The following is a 20,740-nucleotide window of genomic DNA, read 5'->3' as shown; positions in this document are numbered from 1 at the left end:
AATCACCCCGGTTATCGCCGTGTTCGTCCCTCGTAATTATTTGCAGAGTGATTGCCATATCATGGGCGTTTCTTGAACCGTCTGCAACTTTTGTTTGATCCAAATGGTACACACCAACCGCAGCACAGCCTTATATGTATGACATAAATACGTTTTGGTGAGTGCCGTCACTTAGTGTCTTGCCGAATGTTAATAATAATAATAATATTTGGGGTTTTACGTGCCAAAACCACTTTCTGATTATGAGGCACGCCGTAGTGGAGGACTCCGGAAATTTTGACCACCTGGGGTTCTTTAACGTGCACCTAAATCTAAGCACACGGGTGTTTTCGCATTTCGCCCCCATCGAAATGCGGCCGCCGTGGCCGGGATTCGATCCCGCGACCTCGTGCTCCGCAGCCCAACACCATAGCCACTGAGCAACCACGGCGGGTTTGCCGAATGTTGTTTAGCGTGTTTCCAACAACGAAACACCAACTTGCCCGATTGTCCATTCTGTTGCGCAGCTATTTTTACTATAGCGTGCCTTGTAAAGTACCGTCTGATTTTGCACGTGTTTAGATAAGTTGTGCCATGGTTCTAACGGGACCCTAAAGAGCAATACTGAATTTGTTTATACCGGTGAAATAGTGTTTCAAAACTGTCGTATTACTACTTTGGCCAGAAAAGGGGCGATTAATAAAGTAGAATATGAAGGCTAACTTTCTCGAATTTTGCACCGACATCTGAGTGCCGGTGCACATCAGCTCTACATCACAAATTTTAAGGTATTTTCGCGTGCAGTCAGAAGCTATATGACAGTGGCCGCGGGAGCGAGTGCCAAACGATACATTCAGAGCTCTCTGACGAGCAGAGAGGGAACTATCGCATAGTTTGCAGGCTTAACACACGCACTCCTTAATACCGCACGCGAGTCGTCTGGAAATAACGGAGTATGCGGCATCATGCTCATGCGCATTGATTACGGTCTGGCTTTAGAGTGTTTGCAGGCAACGCGCGCGTGCAGTGAGGGAGTGCATCCACTAAACCTGCAAACTAGAAGAGTGCGCTGGCGCCTCGCCGGCGTGCTATGCATGTACCGTGAAACACGCACTCCCGTGTTCAGTCATAAAATTTGGGACTGTACTTTAGTTGTTCTGGCGCAGGAAAGTTTATCGGAAGTTGCGAGCTTGAGTATGTTGTTCCAGTAGAACGCCATACAGCCCTTTGTTAGCGACAAGCAATAACCAGACCGAAGTAGGTGCTGTCAAGATCCATGAGGTTATGGTCAACTGCGGCGGGAACGTCGAGCAGACGTTGCCGCAAGTCTCGTTTTTATTTTTTGTCTTTTCCGGCTTACCTATAGCCTCATGTCACGGTGCGTGTTACAGTTTTATTGTTCCTAAGGCGTAATTTAATATAACAGCTAAACTGTTCAATTACCTAAAATTACTCGAGCCGACCACAATGACAGAAAGGTATAGCGAACAATGGAATGCTTTTGTGCCCCGACTCAGCTGCATGACTTGAAACAACAGTAGTAGTTCATTTCCAGCAAACAAGTCAAGGGGGTCTACGGCGTGAGTTGTTTTTGGCTATAGGCCAGAATGTTTCATTCTCGCGTACGCATTTAAAGCAAGCTAACATAATATCCACCCCTGACTAGGGTCGATATTATGGGGCTGCGGGATAGAGGTTTCTTTGCTTCCTCAATGGGAGCTGCGGGTTCCATGATGGGCCAGCTGACGACAAAGCCTGGTCGAGCGAGAACTGGTGCGAAGCATGCGATAAGAACACGTTGAGCGTTATCACAGTCGTTTCATCCATAAATTTTCATACAATTTCTAGAGGAAACTGTGCCGCTAGTGTTTGAGGGAGCTGCAAGCAGGGCAGTCCAGCCGGCATGGGAAGATGGCTAGCACATGGATTTGCCTAAACTTGGTCCTTCTGGTTCTAAATAGCTTCGTGACTTTCCTAAGCTACCACTGTTAAAAAGTACTGCATTATAAACAGTTAAGGCGACATTATTAAAATTGTCCGACGGCAATATTCGAACTCAGGACCTCTAGCACAGAATCCCGATATCGAAACCATTACGCCACGGACGCATCGACGAGCGGAACCACTGCAATTAGCAGCGATTATGCGCGCTTGCAGAGTCTTATTACCCGGTACATATAGAAATGTATAAATTGTATTGAAATTAGGCCACTTTAGATCCAGATAAAGCTAACAAACGAAGCCACGAGAACGGCTGAAACCACTAGCACGAAGATCAGACAAATCCAGGCGCTGCCCATCATTCCTATGGTGGCTGAAAGATCGCAGCGCCAGAGTTCTCGCTAGTAATTGTAGGAAACTCTATACGGTTTCATCTACCCATTCCCCCGGTCCCCAGAAAAAGTTGGCAATCGCGCAAGATACCGCTACAAGGGGCGAATCCTGCTCTATACAGTGGCAGTAGGTCATCTGCAGGATGCGATGGCTCAGACGGAGTATTATGTCAGTTCTTTCTTGGTAAATTTCAATGCGTGCCACACACGCACACGCACGCACACGCACGCACGCACACAGTAAGCAGGGTAGGCGGGAGGTAAAGGGCAGGAGAAAGTATAAAAGAAAGGCAAAGATGGGGGGGGGGGATCGAAGTGGTGCGGCTTTCGCTTGGGAACTATAGGGTCGACTCTGTTTCCCTGATCCGGGTCCAGCTTTATAGTGTTTACTGGCAGCCCAACCTTAATCTCATTCTGAAGCGTTTCGCGAGACGCTTTTCTGTGGCAGCTATTGCAACACATGAGAAGAGAGAAAATCTTAAGGGGATTGGAAACGTTGCGCTGACATCACAGGACGAACCCCCGAATGCTCTGACCACTGAGCAACCCCCAAAGCGGTGATAGCGGAGTGTACTCGTGTGCTCAGTAATGAAGTCTCAAGTCTGTGAAAGCAGAGCTTTGCGAGCGAAGCGGATCATGCCCGACAGAGTTTGAAAAGACATAGCGCGCTTCTGTGAGGCTTGCAAGAGGGCCCTGCAGCCTTGCAACATACACGCAGCGGAAACGCTTGAGTCATCACAGCGTCATTTTGCGCTTATTCGGGCAACGTAGTCTGAGATTGGATTATCTTCAGCGGAACTAATGTGCCTGATGAAGCCAAGCGGCTGCCGTCTGTAGATATCTCGGTCGAGCCTGAAAACGATGTGGCCTTTGCAATGACGCATTTCGTGGGTACGAAAAAATGAACTCTCGCGCCGTAAACTTTTTCCTTGTTGCTTTACTTCCCTACATCCTGATCTTTATTGTTTTTATTTTGAACAGATTATCGAAACAACAAGTCGCCGGTGACACGTAGCGGAATCCCTCATGCATGGAGCTACATAAATGACATTGACGGTGTTATTTAACGACATTTCACTATGGACTTTTGTCCTTAGTGGTAATAGGAAGAGACCACACCTTGCGTATTGTTTCCTATTATATCGGCCGTACGTGCAAAAGAGCGTTTTTCGTGTTTCACAATATTTTTCATGGTATCCACCAGAAGAGAAACAGCCCGGGAAAAAAAAGAAAAAAAACTAGTTTAGTCAGGGTGCGAGCTCGTTTAGCCATAAAAGTGAATTCGCAGGTATTTCCCGCACAGAACCACTTGCTGAATTATGGACGCGTAAGTTTAAATTGCCGATCGGTATCCTGTTCCCGCCGAAGCCATGCCATTCTGCTAGTTTTTCCTGACGCTACTGTAAATCATATCATTGCTCGATAATTGATCTTACTGTATACTGCTTCGTTTCACGTCATGACGTTGTATCTTGGCAAACTTTTGACTTATACGCAAGATAAAGGGTAATGCTGATGCGCAATACTGTATTTTCACACGCCGGAACTGAGTTCATACTGAACATACGATATTAAGGTAGGACAGGACGTGGACGGACGTAGCGCAAACTACCAACTGTTTAATACTGTTAAATAACACGCTTATATACAAGGAGATATGGCGCGCGCTAGGGGGGGGGGGGGGGGGTTACGCTACGTCCGTCCACGTCCTGTCCTTCCTTAATATCGTCTGTGTAAAACTGAGCGCAATATAACCATGATTAGCGCAGCAAAGCTAAATTACTATCTATCGCCGCCTCGTTTATAAGGGCATGCCAAATAAGTCATTGTCGTCATCATTATGACCCCAGCCCTACTGTTGCGAGAAGGTCGTCCGCCAAAGGCCATGCAATGATACTCATGAACGATAACACACGCGCATTTGGCTAAGACTCTCGCTTTTAAGCGCGATTGGCATTTTTTCCCTGCCTGGTTGATGTGCTACAACGTGATGGTGCTCGTGCTTCCGTTTTCAAATGTTAATAAAAATGAAATAAATTCTAGCGTTCTACGTGAGAAAATCACGATTTGATTATGAGGCACACAATAGTGAGATGCTCAGCATTAACTTTGAATGCATGAGGTTCTTTACCGTTCACCCAATGCAAGTTGCACGAGCGTTTTTGCATTCTGCCTCCATCGGAATGCGACCGCCACGCACGGGATCGGCCCCGAGATTTCGTGTTTTATTAGCGCCAACGCCATGGAGATTAGATTATGGGGTTTTACGTGCCAAAACCACTTTCTGATTATGAGGCACGCCGTAGTGGAGGACTCCGGAAATTTCGACCACCTGGGGTTCTTTAACGTGCACCTAGATCTAAGTACTCCAATGCCATAGCCACTCAGCTACTGTGGGGGGTGTCGAGCGTGATCATGTCCAGTCATGCAAAGCATGCTCACCCGAATGTAGGAGTCCGTTATGAAGGGAACCACTTCAGTGATATTGAAGCAAGTGCAGTTTTTTTTTCTCATAAAAAGATTGTTATGAAGCCTACACCGGGTATCTATTAACAAAATATGGATCGGTAGGACACCTTCCCAAATGTAGGCTGCAAAGCGCACACGAGTGCTAAGTCATCAGCAGTGAAAAAACCGCAGGAACTTGACCTTGCCGGTACGGCTGCACGTTTATCTACAGTGCCAACAAATCAGACGGAACACGAAGGAAGACGACGCCACACGAGCGCTGATTTACAACTGAAAGTTTAATGCAAAAGTGTCTCATGTACAAACTCGTGCATACGCACGCCAATAACCCTGGACATGCCAAGAAAAATAAAAAAAAGTTGGACGGCGACACAACCTCCACTTGAAGTCGATCAAAGACAATGTCTTCCTGAGCGAGCTGGGGCTGACAATGGGGCGGAGTCATGGCGCACGGCACTCTATCAAGTCACACTTCGCGTGACGGATCTATAAGAAGCGTCAGAGTGCTAATTTTTTTTTAACTGCGTTGCCTTCGGCATCGGCCAGTAATTTTAGACGGCAAGTATGCCCACGAGAACGGCCCACATGTTTAGACAACACTAGCTTCTGGATCGGCCAATGAAAAAGACTAGAAACACTCATACCCGATATGGAAATGTGGGACTAACTAGCTGAGAAGGACATTGTTTTTGAACTACGAAACAAAGTTCCACCAAAACAAAGCGCAAGGTCAGGACCTAACTGTATCGACAAGGTCGATTTCTATGCAGTGTAGTAGCACTATTGACTACTTGACTATTGTTGCGAAGTAGGTTTGTTGGTATGTCATCTTGACGTACTAGTGTAGCGCTTACAGAAAACCATAATGCAATTCAGATGAACACAAGGACATCGCGCTAACTTCCAACAACATCGTTTATTTCCGTGCATCGCCCCTTATTTGTACCTTCTGGCTGGCGCCTCATAGAACACGTGCATCTGCTAAATCCATTGTACTACAGCAAAGACGATTGCAATAAAAAAAAAGAATGCTGACACTCATAGTCTAACCTCAGCTGACGCACGAGAATTCCAATTATATTGCGTCGCCAAAAAAAGAAAAGAGGGGGTTACTACTCCCGCGCATCAGCTGAGATTAAACTATGAGTTTCAGGCATTCGTTTCCTTTTTAGCCATCGTTGTTTTTGCTGTCGTACAAATGGTTTCGATAAACATACGCGTAAACGATGTACTTGGAAGTTAGCGCCATGTTTGTGTGTTGATGTGCCTTTTGTTGTATTGACGCCTCACGTATGCACGTGTCCACACTTTTCCTGACCTAGTTTGCTTGTGCCATAAAAAGCCAGCTTTCGCTTCTTTGTGTCTGCACAGAACGCGCGTTATACAGGCCTACAACCGCACACTGAGCAATGAGATGCCAAATGTGTCTAACCTGCGTTTATTTTGGCACAGAAGAACGTTCTTGCTTCTTTTGCTTCTTTATTAAATGTAAACATGAAAAGCTTCGTCAAACATCGCACCGGATATTCCAATATCATAGTTAGGAAATAAACCAACACAAAAAAGATTCTGAAAATGAAAAACACTGTCAAAAGTTTGTAACATCATGGCCAAACACCGGTGGAGTAAGTCTTTGGATCACTGAAGTAAAAGCGAATGGTTATAAGACTGCAAGAAAAACAAGCTTAGACTAGCTCATCTAAATATGGCAAAATAAAAATTTCGATGAAGTTGACGTGGAATTCATGTGTTCAGTGTCCACGAGACAATCTCTTAGAGCCTTCCGAGCTATAGCCTCGGTTTGTTCGGGCATGGCCAAGGGCCGAGCACGTTTTGGCGCAGAGAAAGGGCATCTATATGGAGAGTTCAGACGACTGCAATCTCCCATCCATACATCGACCCGCTTGGCCGATGCAACGCTCCCCGCAGAACAGCACAATCTCGTAAACAACGTTGTCCCGATGGTGGTGGTGGTGGCGGGTTATAGCAACACGGCACGGCACAAGGGAAGCCTCAGCTTGAAGCCAGGCTGAGCCTTCCCTTGCTCGTCCATTGCTGACTACTTCAAGTCTCCGTCTTCCTGTGAGCATCTTTCTCTGGTTTGGACGAATATTAATAATACTGCTAAGGTGTTCGTCTTAAAAGAGTCACCCTATACATTTGCAGGTCACTGACAACTGTCTCATGACTGACAATAGGCCGCTTCGCAAATAAACAGTGTGCGCCAGCCATATTGCTTCTCACACCGGTTCAGCTGTGTGTATTGCGGCTTGCTTTTGCTAGGAAAAAGCTTCGGTGCAATGCCTTCATAAACATAGCCACGTGGCTTACGTGTAAATCGAATCGCTCGATTCACACCTGGTTTCTTTCCTTGTTCATGGCGGCGTCCGCTCGTTCAGAAAGCTCAAATCAGCGGTTTGAATCGCAACAGAGGATAAATGCACCGAAGTGTTCACTCTGTTACGTGCAAGTTCTGTATTGCAATGCGACACTGTATCTTGCATATTTGTGCCATTCTACACAACTGTTTTGCCTTTGAACTGAGTATCCCCTCAGGCCTATCTGGTTTTTGATTTGGCTTCCTCGTTTTGAGCTACCTGCGCTAAAAACATTTCTATAAACTAAGACGACCGTAGAAAATCATAGGGTCCAACTGTTTGACATGTGCGATGCAATGACAGTAAGTAAAGATAGTTGAGGAAGTTGTGGTAATTGGTACCAGCATCAGTAGTTTCTTCAAGCACATTGTTGAATAAGGCAAAAAAAAAATAAGAAGACGAGTTGGTATACAGCATCAAAGGCAAAACAGAGTTTAGAACTCCTTATTTGCTTTCGCGGAGGAGTGCTGCTTGCCGCATGCGGATCTAGCCGGGCAAGAGCTGCCGGCAGAACTTCTATACCGCACCGTTGAAAATCTTATTATTTCGGAAATAAGTATTGTCTGTCATACAGCAAGAACGCGCAGTATTCAGGCCTGTTATACTGAATCTAACCGCGCTTTAGCCCTTATCACTCTTCTCCGATGCAATCGTCCACTGTACGAAAAAGAGGGAATCACGGGGGCTAATTTTTTAAAGGATACTGTATGTTTAAAATACTGCATGTTAAAATACTGCAGGCATAGACTTTCAACCCCTACGTAATGTACGGAAACGACGTATGACTCCGCGGTTGCTGAGACAGCTAGGAGTCAAGCTGTGCAAACAGCGGGACACAGAACGAGGAAAAGGCTAAACAAACACCACTGCGAGCTCATTCCTTTGATGGAGTTGAAGGCTTGTGGTGTCGGTGACTCACTCACAGGTGATACACTAGCGCTGGATAGTCAACAGCAGTCTACACAAAAACCAATGTGCAACGGGAATGGTTCTGTGTTCAGCGTTCTCCCTTAGTATGGATGGACCGAAGGAGACAGAGTAAATATTCTGTTGATTATTTTGTCTTAACGAAAGAGGAAAGGTAGAGGGTATGTGTATACAAGAGAGTGGGCTCCAGCAAAGTATCATCAAAGAACACACTTTTCTAGTTGTTTACAACTACCCTGTCCATATAGCTTCGCCATTTTCGGTTAGCTGAGCGACACACCAACGCGTGAAACAAGTTCATGTTCAAGATGCTTTCCTTATTTAAAACAAAACTGAATGTTTGAGGCCACTACGCTGTAAGAACAAGCATTACGCAACCGCTCACTTTCGGAAAGTGTACGCATTCGATGTGCGTTCTTCGCTAGTCAACAAAGAAGTAGACTGTGGCCAGCCTCACTGGGTCAAGCGGTGCATATTTAACAATAAATTCTATTAAATACCGAAGAAAACATAACAGAGTCAAACGTTTCCTTAATATAGGAAACTGGTTGAATGTGCAACAACTGTATGAATGTACAACAATAAGAAATTACGCCCAGGCCTTATTGAAAGCTCGATGATATCAACCTTGTCTGTCTGCTTCGCATGCTTCTTGACTTTTCTTTTTAATTTTGCCCAGACGTAATATTTACATAGAGGTGCTATTTTTGTACGTGAGCATTGCCATGAGTAGCTCTTCGTAATATTTGCGAACCTTGTCATTTCCCCTTGTCCAATGTTGAACCATACTTTCACGTGGCTTACGTATACCGCATAACAGTGCTCTGACTGTATTATATATTTCGTTATCGCATTGATTTTCTTTTTAATTTTGGATCGCACGTGACTGCGAGTATGGCAACACCCTGTTGCAAAAGTGGCGGGGTAAAAAGAAAGCAATAACTCGAGTCTATTACGATGAACCAGCATACATGTCGCAGAAAGAAGCAGGCAAACTTTCAAGGGAAACAGTTAAACACCACAAAACACTTTTTTTTTTCGAACTAGATCGACTTATCGACTTATAGACTTATTTGAACGTCCGAACTAGATCAAATACCAAAAACAACGCAGCAACAAAAAGGGGAAAAAAAACTCCGAAAACTTAACAAATTCTGGGGTTTCACGTGCCAAAGCCACAAGTTGATTACGAGGCACGCCGTGGTGTGCGTATATGGGTTAATTTTGACCACCTGGGATTGTTGAACGTGCACCCAAATGCACGGTAACAAGCGTTTTTGCACGCCTCCCTCAGCGCAATCTGGTCGCTTCGGCCGGGATTGAACTCGCAGCCTCCTGCACTTCAGCACAACCCCACAGCCACTAAGCTACCGCGGCTGGTCAACTCCGAAAACTGTAAAGCCTAATTGGAGTTTAACTTCGCAAAGCTACGCTTTGCTGTGAGAGACGTTGCATACGTATGGGCTACCAGTTGATTTTGACTATCTGTGCGATTCCATAAAGTGAACCAGAATCGCACTAGTTCCTCATTCAGGATGCAGTCACCAACGCCGGGAAACGAACGTGAGACCTCGTTCGCAGCAGCCCATGACCAAAAACCTGGTAATAGAGTAACAACCAGCTCGGTCTCCTGTTACATGGTTATAGCATAAGGCTGCTGAGCCACTGATCCACCAAATAAGATAGTTATATGCTGGCTGCGCGATATAAAACAATGAAACAAGAAACTTGGTGAGTGCTTTACGACTTACTTGTGTAGCGACGACGTCCATGGGTAATCGCCGCACTTTTAATACCTTCAAGGTACCATCTTTCGCTACCATTGAAATGACAGTCCAGAAGCGAAAATACGTGCACTATATAGCTGAGGCTGCCTCTGGCAGCAGCGAAAATAGCGAAGCACCGACCCGACACCGCGCTTGCCAGACGAGGCCTCGAAGCGTATAGAGGGCAACATGCGCGGTGTTTGATGTGCCCTTCCTCGAGCAGGAAGCGTCAGGGGCAACAGGTGCGGCGAGATATTGTCAAGCCGACGGTACGGGCTGACTTTACGGCGCTTTTCTTTTTTTTTTACGACGTCAGATACGCACACCTGCGGTATTCGTGTGTCGCGCAGCCAGGCATGCAGCTGCATAGCTTTCGAGATAAATGTGAAGATTGACGTGTCATGTTCCGCGGTCGCTTGCACGTCTGAAGCTGTAGGTACTGTGGCGACGAAACGTGCGACAGCGCCGACTACAACGCAAACGGGTGCGACATGTACACTTGTATGCGAGTGCTCCCAACAACGTTAGGATTCTGGTTCTGGAGTTCGCGGTTTGGAGTCGGGGCGCCACTTCAAGGGGTCGATTGCCTAACGCTGCCGCAGCGTCACCAAACGGCGTGGCCTGCCCTGCGCTACCGGGGCGTCGCACTAAGCTGACTAAGTGAACTGCGCTTTCGCCCGTCTCTGTCGCCGAGAGTTGCTTGCTGATGAGGAGATGAGGTCGGGAGGTTGAAGTCGAGGAACGGATTTATTTACATATTTACAGCTGGCATTACAGCACACAGCATCGTGGTTATTGGAGCACACTACATGTTGTCATGTCATTGACACCGGCCATCCGGTCGTAACCACACAGTGAGTTGCAGTGAGGACAAAATTACAAAAAAAATTAATACGCAGTCTTCCAAGCGCCTTTCAGTAAAAAAATGAGAGTTGTACAAAAGTTTTGTCTCTACTTTCTTTTAAAGTGCTTGCTGCAACAGCGCAAGACTACGTTTCCTTTTGCCACTATAACTTGCGGGGTTTCAAGTATACTGTCGGCCTATGTGATGCGATGGACTACGAACACCATCCAGGCTAAACCCAACATTAGGTTTTTTCCGCTGTCTGTTTATTGGAGGTGTAGTTTGATGAGGAATTTAATGTGTCACAATGCTTACACAACGGAAATGACATCTTTCAAACTAGGAATAAGCCTCATCAAGATCCTGATACATCGTCAATTGCGCCTCCTGCAAAAATCTTGTTACGTAAACGGAAACACAAGCGCGAGACTATATCAAACTATATTTGCACAAGATACGTTGCGCTAAGCAAGATGGAGTCCTGCTCGCGCTGGGGTTCTTCATCGCCTTCGATACGCCCAAAGGTGTGTGCTGTCGCCTGCAAATGTCCCTGTAGCAATATATTTTCTATGTTATTTCTAAAGAGAAAGAAAGTATATCTTCTCGCGTTGTCTTTTGGCGGTCGCTTGGAACGCCGCAGTAGCATCACCTATGGTAAATTCTATCGGTATGCACTTCTGAACAGTTGATTTGTCTCATCCGTCATCAGAGCAAAGAGCTACGCTTGCTCTCATGACTCTTCTGGAAAGAACGGACCCGACAAGACGCTTATAGGCGCCGTGCGTATACTATTGTACGACTGAACTGTCTCTATCCTTTTGCCTTCTCCTTCTCTCTTAATCCCTCTCCCGTCTGTCTCGTTCAGGGTTGCTAACCAGACACTCACCTAGTTAACCTTCCTGCCTTTCCGTGTTTCTCTCTCTGGTTTGGCGCAATTATATAAGATGCCAGAGTTCGCCATGCAAGCTCTAAAAAAAAAAAAATACGCGCGATCGCACAGAGTGATGCGACAACGTTTATGCCAGCTTACCATGACGACTCGTGGTGCACGAATACGGTGTTGATGCAAACGTGACCTCTGCCATTATAGAGTTTGGGCGACTTTTTGTTGCATGAAGAATTTCACTGGCGGAATTTCAAGTATCCAAGTCTGCCTACGCCAGTGTGTGGAAAAAGCTCTCTCTCTCTCTCCATCCAGATATAATGTAGTGACACGTGACTTCGAGAATTATTGAAGGCAACATCTGTTATTTGTGTGATCTGTTGATTGAATTGACGAATTGAAGTTTCGAGAAATAAAACACACAAACGGAATGTCTGCGTGTTTTTTTGTTTTACTTCGCACCAAAGCAAGAGAGATGTAGTTCCGCTTCCTGTGCTTGTTCTCACTGTCGTGCAGTCACGTGCGCAGGTACCGAAACTATGCCATTTTCTACCGTGTTCCAGCGCGTGATCATGCACTGCGACCCGCTTGTTCTGCCTCAGTATTCGTGTAGCACTGAATTATACTGCTAGTCATGTGTCCTTGTGCACAGCGCTCAAAATCATGCGCTGCGCTAAACGAGACAATCATAACAGCTTGCGCGCAACGCCGTCAACAAGAGTGCGCAGCGCCGAAAAAGAAAGAAATCGAAGAGAAAAAAAAATGAAGGCGCGACCCGTGACGTATCCGCCACACGAACCTCGATGTCCGGTATGGGAGAACGCAGGGAAGTAATTTTCCTTGCGGAGGCTATATGGGGCGACTGTAGAGAGCGTCTTGCTTGGCTATGGAGCTCGCCTGCTGAAATCATGGATTCGCGGCACTGAAGTATTTCTATCTGGTCTATTAATGAGTCGATCTGAAAAATCTTTTGCGGCAGAACGCTCCATAGAGGTCACTTAACAACTTCCAGCGTATAACCAAAATTTGCTATGGGGTCGGGTGAGGGGCCCTTTAACGATGAAGTCGACACTTTCTTTTAGAAGATGAGCTGATCGAACGTCCTTCTCACATGCACGCGTCTCTTCTTTATTTATGTTTCACACTACGTTGGAAGCATCAGTGAAGGGAAAGAGGCTGAATAGGTCGACATAGTAGATGCTACAAATTGCGTCAGGCTAACATGTTCTACATCATCGAATAAAGTCAAATCGGCGGCTTCTATATACACTAAAGCATTGCTCGGCCATGAACATTAGGCATTTTCGTGAATGGAGCTTGAACTTCTTTTAACAAGGTTTTTGCTAACCTGCCTTCGCCATTGCGGAATACTGACCCTGGCATCAAGTAAATACCTAATGCCGATGACGTGCAAAGTAACAGTCTGCACGAGCCTCCTAGCGAACGAAACTCCTTTTGTGTTCATTGTTCGGGCTAGCTTCGGACTCAGCGTCATACAACAGCGCGTAAAGCAAAGGATGCAGCACACGGGATACACAGCTTCTACGTTGTCACCCTTGTTTCGCTACCTGTTAAATGATAATCATAAATAACCAGCTAGCTCGTATTTCTGCTCTGGTGAATTTCGACCCATCGAGCCGGCTTCTCGCCTTTCCTCCCAATACCCACCTCCCCGTCTCCTTCAATTTGTGGTTTATTTCGCGTGTTACACGCAGCCAGGTTAATATTCTCGTCAGTGCCACCCAACGACGTGCCTGCAAATATCTCAAATGGCGTATCAGACAAATGCAAATATTGCGGACGCATTGTATTTCTGAAAATGATCAACAAGTTAAATGTCTGCTGGACAGAATCAGCTCTTGCAGACCGAATCCATAGTCAGAAGAGAAGAATGGAGGAGAGACCGGATGGTTAATGTTAGGTCAATAATTACCTTGGGTTACGCTGTACTGCGGAGGAGGAAGAGAAAGAAAAAATGGCTGTGGCTTAGGTAAGGTTAAGCCCAGGATGCGAAGCATACTAGCCTTTATTTTAGTTGTTGAACCACTGTTTAGCCTGGTGAACTGCTGTTGCTTGGCTATATTTGGTTCGGCTAGACGAAGAAACAACTCATGCATTACTTCTTCGCCTTCAAGAGTGGAACGCGACAGCGTTCCCGTCGACCCGCCAAGGGGTGTAAGACAATGGGCTACAGGGCAGCGACTACGCGCCCCGCATTGGACGCGGTGAGCGTCGAGCAAAGCAGCGTTCGGCGCGGCAACGAAATGTGCGCCTGAGCAAGAGACGCACGCCTTAGAAACAGCGCGTTTCTAAGGCAACACCGCATTCACTAGAGGCGCTTTTGTACCGCTTTGAAGCGTTGTACTCGTGGCTCAGTGGTAGCGTCTCCGTCCCACACTCCGGAGACCCTGGTTCGATTCCCACCCAGCCCGTCTTGCAAGAGTTGAGCCAAAGCCACTTCTCCTCTGTCGTGACGTCACGGTGTCACGTGATTTCATGGTCACCGCCGCGCCTGAGGAGCTGGGTTGAGCCCTCGTAATATGCTTCGCATAAAAAGAGGAGCAAGCACAGGAATGGAGCACCCAGTGCCTCGACATTGAATAGGTAGAAAGTAATAAAAGGATGTCGGAATGAAGAATGTGTGATCAATAGTAGAAACTAGAAAGAAAAATTGACAAGCAGAAGCGGCGTTGATATACGTGCGACAGCTATAGGCGAGAGAAGAAAAAAAATAGACGAAAAATAAGACTTTCATCACCCGCGTGCCACTGCATCCGTGCATTGTGCTGAGGAGCATAACGTCATATATGTTTGACCTGATCTGGGGTTACACAAGCGTGTAATCTGTACGCATGTGTCAGATGATTTCACGGGGCGCTAAGCAACGCGAAAATTACTGGACAGAGATAATTAGGAGTCATGTATATAGAGGTATTCTTCCCCTAGGGCACATAAAATAGCAACGGAGGCGAGGATACGATTTGGCACTGTGTGTTATCAGCCCTCTAACGGGGTCACATTTCTGAAAATATGGTTGTTGCTCTTCAGTTCCTAGACGAGTGATGCAAATGCCGAGTGCCAAAAGCGCCTAATTCCCTTGGCGGAAGATGTGCTTGTAGTTCATTGTCGAAAGTGCGCGGATCTATATAGCCTTGACGTAATATTTCTGCGGAAACCCGCAAGGTGGGAAGAAGTAATTAATAAAGGGGAAATCAGACATCCACCCGTTCGTAGCAATTGCTACGAAAAGCCCATACGGTTTCCCCGAATGAAAAGCCTCGCAGTTGAAGAAAAATTTGTCCTGGTCCGGGAGTCGAAGCCGAGAACACCGCCTTTCTGGGGCAGCCGCCTAGTTAGCTCAGATGGTTAGCTCAGACTTCGGTCGGTCATGTAATGCGTAGGACCGGTAACTAAATGGGTGTCACCAGAAGGCAAGCACGATCAAGGGTGAGAGCGGATCAGATGCAGTGATAACATTAGAAAATTTGCAGGCGCAATATATAAAATGTCCTGATCTCATTGCTGCATCTAGTACTCCCCTGCATCTAATCATCACGCAGCAAAGTGAAACAAACAAAGCTTGTGGGCGCGTCGGGCAGACCAGGTGCTTCATATCATTTGTAATTTTTATAAGAAAGCAATTTTATCGTGTACTTGCAGCAATTCATAAAAAATAATGCCGACCATCGTGAGCCGACGTGTGCGGACGAAAATTTGGGCATATGATAAATAACTGAATAAATTTAATACCTCAGAAGTTGGTACACATCCAGGAAAGAGCGAATGCTAGTGATACCTAGCTAGAATTTGAGTCCTGTGTAGTGCAACAGGTGTGTATCTTTTAAAAATAATTATTCAGATCCAACGCACATGTCGCAACTTACGTGAAGCGAAGCTTTCGTTAAGCGGTTTATTAAATGCTACGAAAATTACGGCTTATCACAGGCAACTGACGGCAGGGCCAGACGGATCTGATGCCCGCGGTTGTCAACTAGGCGCCATCGTATTGCTCCAATTGGCCCGGAGTGTTCCTCAGTAGCAGCTGCCGCTCCACTTACAGTACTAGAGCTGTTTTCGAAGAGCCCCACATCCAGGAGTCCGAAAGGATTTGGCTACATATATCCAGGCACCTCTCTTAGCTCGCTGTCTTCGAGTACGTATACCGTCTTCGGCTTTGAAACGCTCCCTGCGAATGTTCCCCACCCCAACATCGAGTACTACCGCAATGGAGAGCGCGAGAGGTCCGGCTGCGGCGAGCCCAAGCCAAACCGCGGGCTGCCCCACGGCGACGATGCGATGCGGCTGCGGCGTCGGGGCTGCGGCGTCGGCGGTATTGTTGGCGGTGCCCCGACAGAGGCGCTGTATATATGTCCCCGGAACGTGGGCTAAGTGCACGTGGATGCCCACCGTTACGCCGCTCGCGTAGAACCACACAAACCCAGTGCGAAAGAGGACGCAGGTCCAGTTGTAGACATAGGTGCGCGCTTTCTTTTTGTACGTCGTCCACAGGCAGTGCAGCATCAGCCAGGTGCGGAGCGGTATGTGGCATGAGTGAAACGGCGCATCAGCGGCTGTGTCAGAAGTCAGCGATGACCGGGACCAGAGATTGCGCGTGTGGAAGGCGTGAAGCAAGAGCGAGATCATGACGCGCACCAGGGCGGTCATTAATGGGGATGTCGTACACGCAGGTTTCGATCACCCCGCCCAGGTCGTAGCCGGCCAGCGCCAGGGCGCCTATGAAAGACACCGTCTGCAGTCGTAGCAGGCTCGTGGCCTGGGCCGTTGCTGGCAGAGCAGTGGGCCCCATGATTTACGTAGGAATTACCTACGCCGTAGACAGCGATAACGAATGTCCGTTTCTGTTGATCAAAAATACTTGCTCCGGTGTCTGCGTCTTGATTAGTATTCATATTGTGCGTCGCATTTGTCGAAATTTCAAGCCATGAAAGGCCAGCCGCACGAGATAGCCTACGAAAATGGCGACGAGGAAATCGTCCTATCCACTAGCGAACAATTCACCAAGGACATTGACGACGCTAAAGAAAGCGCAGTACAGACGTGGTAGAGCGTGTCCAATGTGCTGCATGTCCGCCTCCATAGCGAACATTTTGGTTCAGTGAGGCACGTTCACCAGCTCTATGTTAATGTGCTGCTGGTGGAATCTTAGCTCCAGTGCGTGGAAGATGAAAACAGCGGCACAGAAGACCAGGCGGAAGGTGTCGCCGGCGCTGCCAAGACTGTTGTTGAAGTATACGATGAACTCGATAAACGATGTCAGGGCGCACACAAAGTGGAACCCAGTGTCCGTCAGGAACGAGATGATGTCCAGGTCCATGGCACACTACACTGAAGCAACCACGGGTTAGTGGTCGAATTTTGATTAATGCCGCTCCGGCAGCCAGCCCCGACCTGCTTGCGATTCTTGTTGTTGTTGCTGCCTAAAAACATGGCTCGTACCCACGACGGGGATTGGCTACACTGGATTACTTGAAGATATACGCCCAACACAATACCAAAGGGGGCGAAGGCAAACATTCAAAACAAAGCATTGAACAACTATATGAACGCAAATTTTGAGAATGCCTATGCATAGACTTAAGAAAAATAGAATAAAGCGTCTCGCGGTTTCACCTCATTGCTAGTGACGCGAAGTTTTCCTGACTGCCACCCCCTGGTCACCGAATAGGCAAGGAAGCAAACACTTCAAATACAGCAGTGCTGGAAACAAACAAATATATATCTAAATACTACGCATGTATACATATTGTGACGCAGCAGTTATCACGACGTTTGTTACGCGTCGGATATGTGGCGAACCGACCACGCCCAAAGCACGGATCACACTTAAGAGAAAGCCCCACAAGCGATGTTGAAGAACCTCATATGAACACAACACGATGATGATCATGTACAGATGACAAAGAATAGCTTAATAAATGCCCACACTGATTAGTGTGGGCACTAATAAACACCCACACTAACCTGGCCGCAATTCAAAAGGGCGGCGAACGCCTCGTGAAAGCCTTCGTACGGGAAACGTGGACAACCTCAGCAGCGCGGCAGCGGCGGTCATTTGGACCAATAACTGGTGCCACGCGATAGTTAACCGGAGAGGTCGGCTCCAAGACATTGTAGGGGCCGATGAACCGAAGCTTAAAGTTATCACACAAGCTAGGAGTACGAACTGGTGTCCAGAGCAGCACTTCCTCGCCAGGGCGGAAGCACACGACGCGATGAGAGGCGTCGTAATGCTGCTTGCGGTCCTGTTACCGTGATTCGGTGTTGATGCGGGCGAGCTGGCGACAACGCAGAATGCGGGACACATATTCTTCACAGGAAGATGGACATCGATTGACAGCTGGCGCGAAGAAAGACGTCAAGACAGAAAGAGGGCGAACGACCATACACAAAGTAGAATTGCGAGTAACCAGTCGTGCGTTGAACGGCGGTATTATAGGCAAAAGTCACGAATGGTCATCGAACGGTCCCCATTGAACAGTCCCCATCGCTCATCAGTCCACAAAGTGAAGGCACTCCTGCGCTTCTTGAAGGCACAACTGGTGCGAACGTCTTTGACTGCGTGCGCGAATTCACCATGTCTTTCCTTCCTCTCTCTCATCCTTCTATTCACCTTTCCCGTTCCCGCAGCGTAACGTAACCGACCAGATGCCTTTCTGGTCAACAACTTCGACTTCATGTGTGACCGCATCGACAGGTGCAGAACCTGCGGCACTCCGTGCTGCACTCGATTTCGTTAATCAGGAACCACTACAACAATGAACAGCCTTTAGTGACTCTAAGGCAGCCCTTCAGTGCATACAAAGCCCAATGCGCCATGAACCCAATGAACAACTGGCCTCAGAAATTCGACACATATATCATCGCAGGTATGACAAGGTAGGCAACATAATTTTTCAATGGCTTCCAGGACGTTGCAGCATCAGCGGGAATGACCACGCCGACGAAGCCGCCCGATTCGCACATGAAAATGGCCAACGTGTCTTGATTCCGCTTTCGCGAACAGACGCTGAGGCTGAGCTGCGATTGATGTACCGTGAATGTACTTTGCCCATGTGGGATTCGAACGTTTTCACCATGTGCCCTTTGCGTTTGTTTGCGGACATATGGATGCACCGACCGCCTGCGCTACCAAGACGTGAACACACCATGCTGTGCCGTCTGTGGCTAGGCATTGCGTTTACGAACTCATATGCTTTCCTTTTTGAAATGGCCAACAGCCCCACTTGCGACAGATGCAACAGCGATGAGACGCTCGCACATATTATCTGTGTCTGCCCACGATATAGTGCCCAGAGACAAATGATGTGCAGACTACTGGACCAGTTGGACAATCGTCCACTATCACAACTCAAAGCTTTGGGTCAGTACTCCCGAAGGACATCCGTGCTGAAGGCCTTACTCGCGTTATTAAAGTTTCTGCGGTCTACGGGGCTAAAGGATAGAGTTTAAGAAGGCCGCCCCCTACCGCTCTGTAGTGTACACGGTTTGTTCGTGCCCGTCTCTCTTTCTCTCAATCTCCCCCTTCCACTCTTTTTTTATCCCCTTACCCTTTCCCCCCGTGCCCGGTAGCCAACCGCAACTACCTCTGGTTAACCTCCCTGCCTTTCTATGCATCCTTCTTTTTTCTCTCTCTGTCTCTCTCTCTCTCTCTCTGTTCAACATCCCAGCCTTCCCCCTTGTTTTATGCTGTCCTCCTCTCCTCACTTTATCCCTACAGACTCAGCAGTTAGTACCTGGCCTGCTTGATCGCTGCAGCGATGAAGACCACGCTTGGAATGGTGCTTGACTGATGAACCCCTTCGACCACTGCTTCTCGTACCTTTCAGTTAGCGGGGCACTAAAGAAAAACGCTAAGTCAGTATATATAACCTGTTAAGAAATAGTCATGTTAAAATTATGTTTCAATTAGTTTGGTCGAAAGAGGTTTATTATTGAAAAAAAAAATGGAGCCCGAACTTACTTTCGTAGAATTTCATGCAATAACATCATCGCCGGTACACCAGCGTGATGTCGTTGATTCCAATGACATGGTCTCACATTTCAGGCACCTTAGCGCAAGAACGCTTCACGAAACTTGTTGTGTTGCGTCTTCAGTTCATTTCGAAAGTATTGACCCCTCTCTTTTTCTCTCTGTGTCTTTCTTGTGGTTTATCGTCGCTGCAGTGTTACTATTGCTGCTTTCTCTTCAGACTGAGAACTTTGTGCTCAAAGGCTAAGGCGCTTATACAGCTCTTACGGAAATTAGGAGAGGGTAAACGGCCTACCCTCCACTGTGGGACACTCAGTATATTTCCCATGACGTCCGCTGTGCAGTATTATACAGTCAGAAAGCTTGCCTCTAAATAGTGTGACGCTCATTTGTTAACCAAAATGACCTAGAAACATAAAAACACACTGACACACTGTGGAAAATGAGATTACGATTGTATTGATTCCAGTTAAATGCCGATGGAATGAAACTGGTACTGTAGCCTGCGTATAATACAGAGAAGAATGCGTGAGTGGTACAATAAGGGAAGCGCCAGGAAAAGGCAGACTACCACGGATCGCACCATTATCTATCAGTGGCGTATAACAAGAAAAAAACTAACACGTAATTTCCTCACCTGTCTCGACGACCTCGGCAGCACTTGGAAACAGAAGCACCAGAACCAGCCGGTGGTGGTGCTCGCGTATCCATGCGTCGGTGGACAGCAGGTGAGCGGCAGAGTGCACTGCTGCCAGAACTCTGCTATCGGCCGGAGTGCCTAAAAGGCCGATAACTGCGCGCGGAGCTCTCGCTATCGCTTGTGTTTCTACGTGCCATTGTGTCGATAGTTCGACGCGTTTTATCGCGTCGAAAAGCGGCGCGATATTGTTTCCCTCCGCGTCCGCTATGCTCGGAGACGCTCTGTTGTTGTGTAGTGTGAATCATGCCAATTTTCTTTTTGTTCCTTATCACAGGCCTGCAGTGAAAACAGGTGACAAAATGTATACGATACGCGGTGATAAATGCCAGGCGATAACTTCTGAGTCTCAGTCCGTCATGCTTAAAGGGAGAGAGAGAGAACATGGAAAGAAGTTGAGAGAGTTCATTGCGACATTGGGGTTACAGATTGCGCGAGTGCGTTATTTTCTTCTTTTCTTTCTTCGTCCACGCG

At 47.3% G+C, this 20,740-nt stretch overlaps 1 protein-coding gene across 2 annotated transcripts in view; it reads right to left on the bottom strand.

Annotated features, from left to right (window-relative positions):
* Nucleotides 1-20,341, bottom strand: part of LOC135917675 (facilitated trehalose transporter Tret1-like) — a 43,106-nt gene extending 22,765 nt beyond the window's left edge. Inside the window, exon 1 of one of the 2 annotated variants that reach the window (XM_065451244.2) lies at nucleotides 20,207-20,341. Coding sequence is in view for 1 of the 2 variants with exons in the window: in XM_065451243.2 (XP_065307315.1) it covers nucleotides 9,838-9,909 (72 nt within the window). In the remaining variant the exon portion in view is untranslated. Of the gene's footprint in view, nucleotides 1-9,837; nucleotides 10,054-20,206 lie in introns of those variants that run through there. The other variant, XM_065451243.2, reaches the window with a different exon arrangement.
* Nucleotides 20,342-20,740: the final 399 nt, after the last annotated feature.

This window comes from Dermacentor albipictus, chromosome 4, assembly GCF_038994185.2.
Source record: "Dermacentor albipictus isolate Rhodes 1998 colony chromosome 4, USDA_Dalb.pri_finalv2, whole genome shotgun sequence".
In the NCBI taxonomy this organism is placed as follows: domain Eukaryota; kingdom Metazoa; phylum Arthropoda; class Arachnida; order Ixodida; family Ixodidae; genus Dermacentor; species Dermacentor albipictus.
This window is presented reverse-complemented; position numbering and strand designations above follow the sequence as displayed.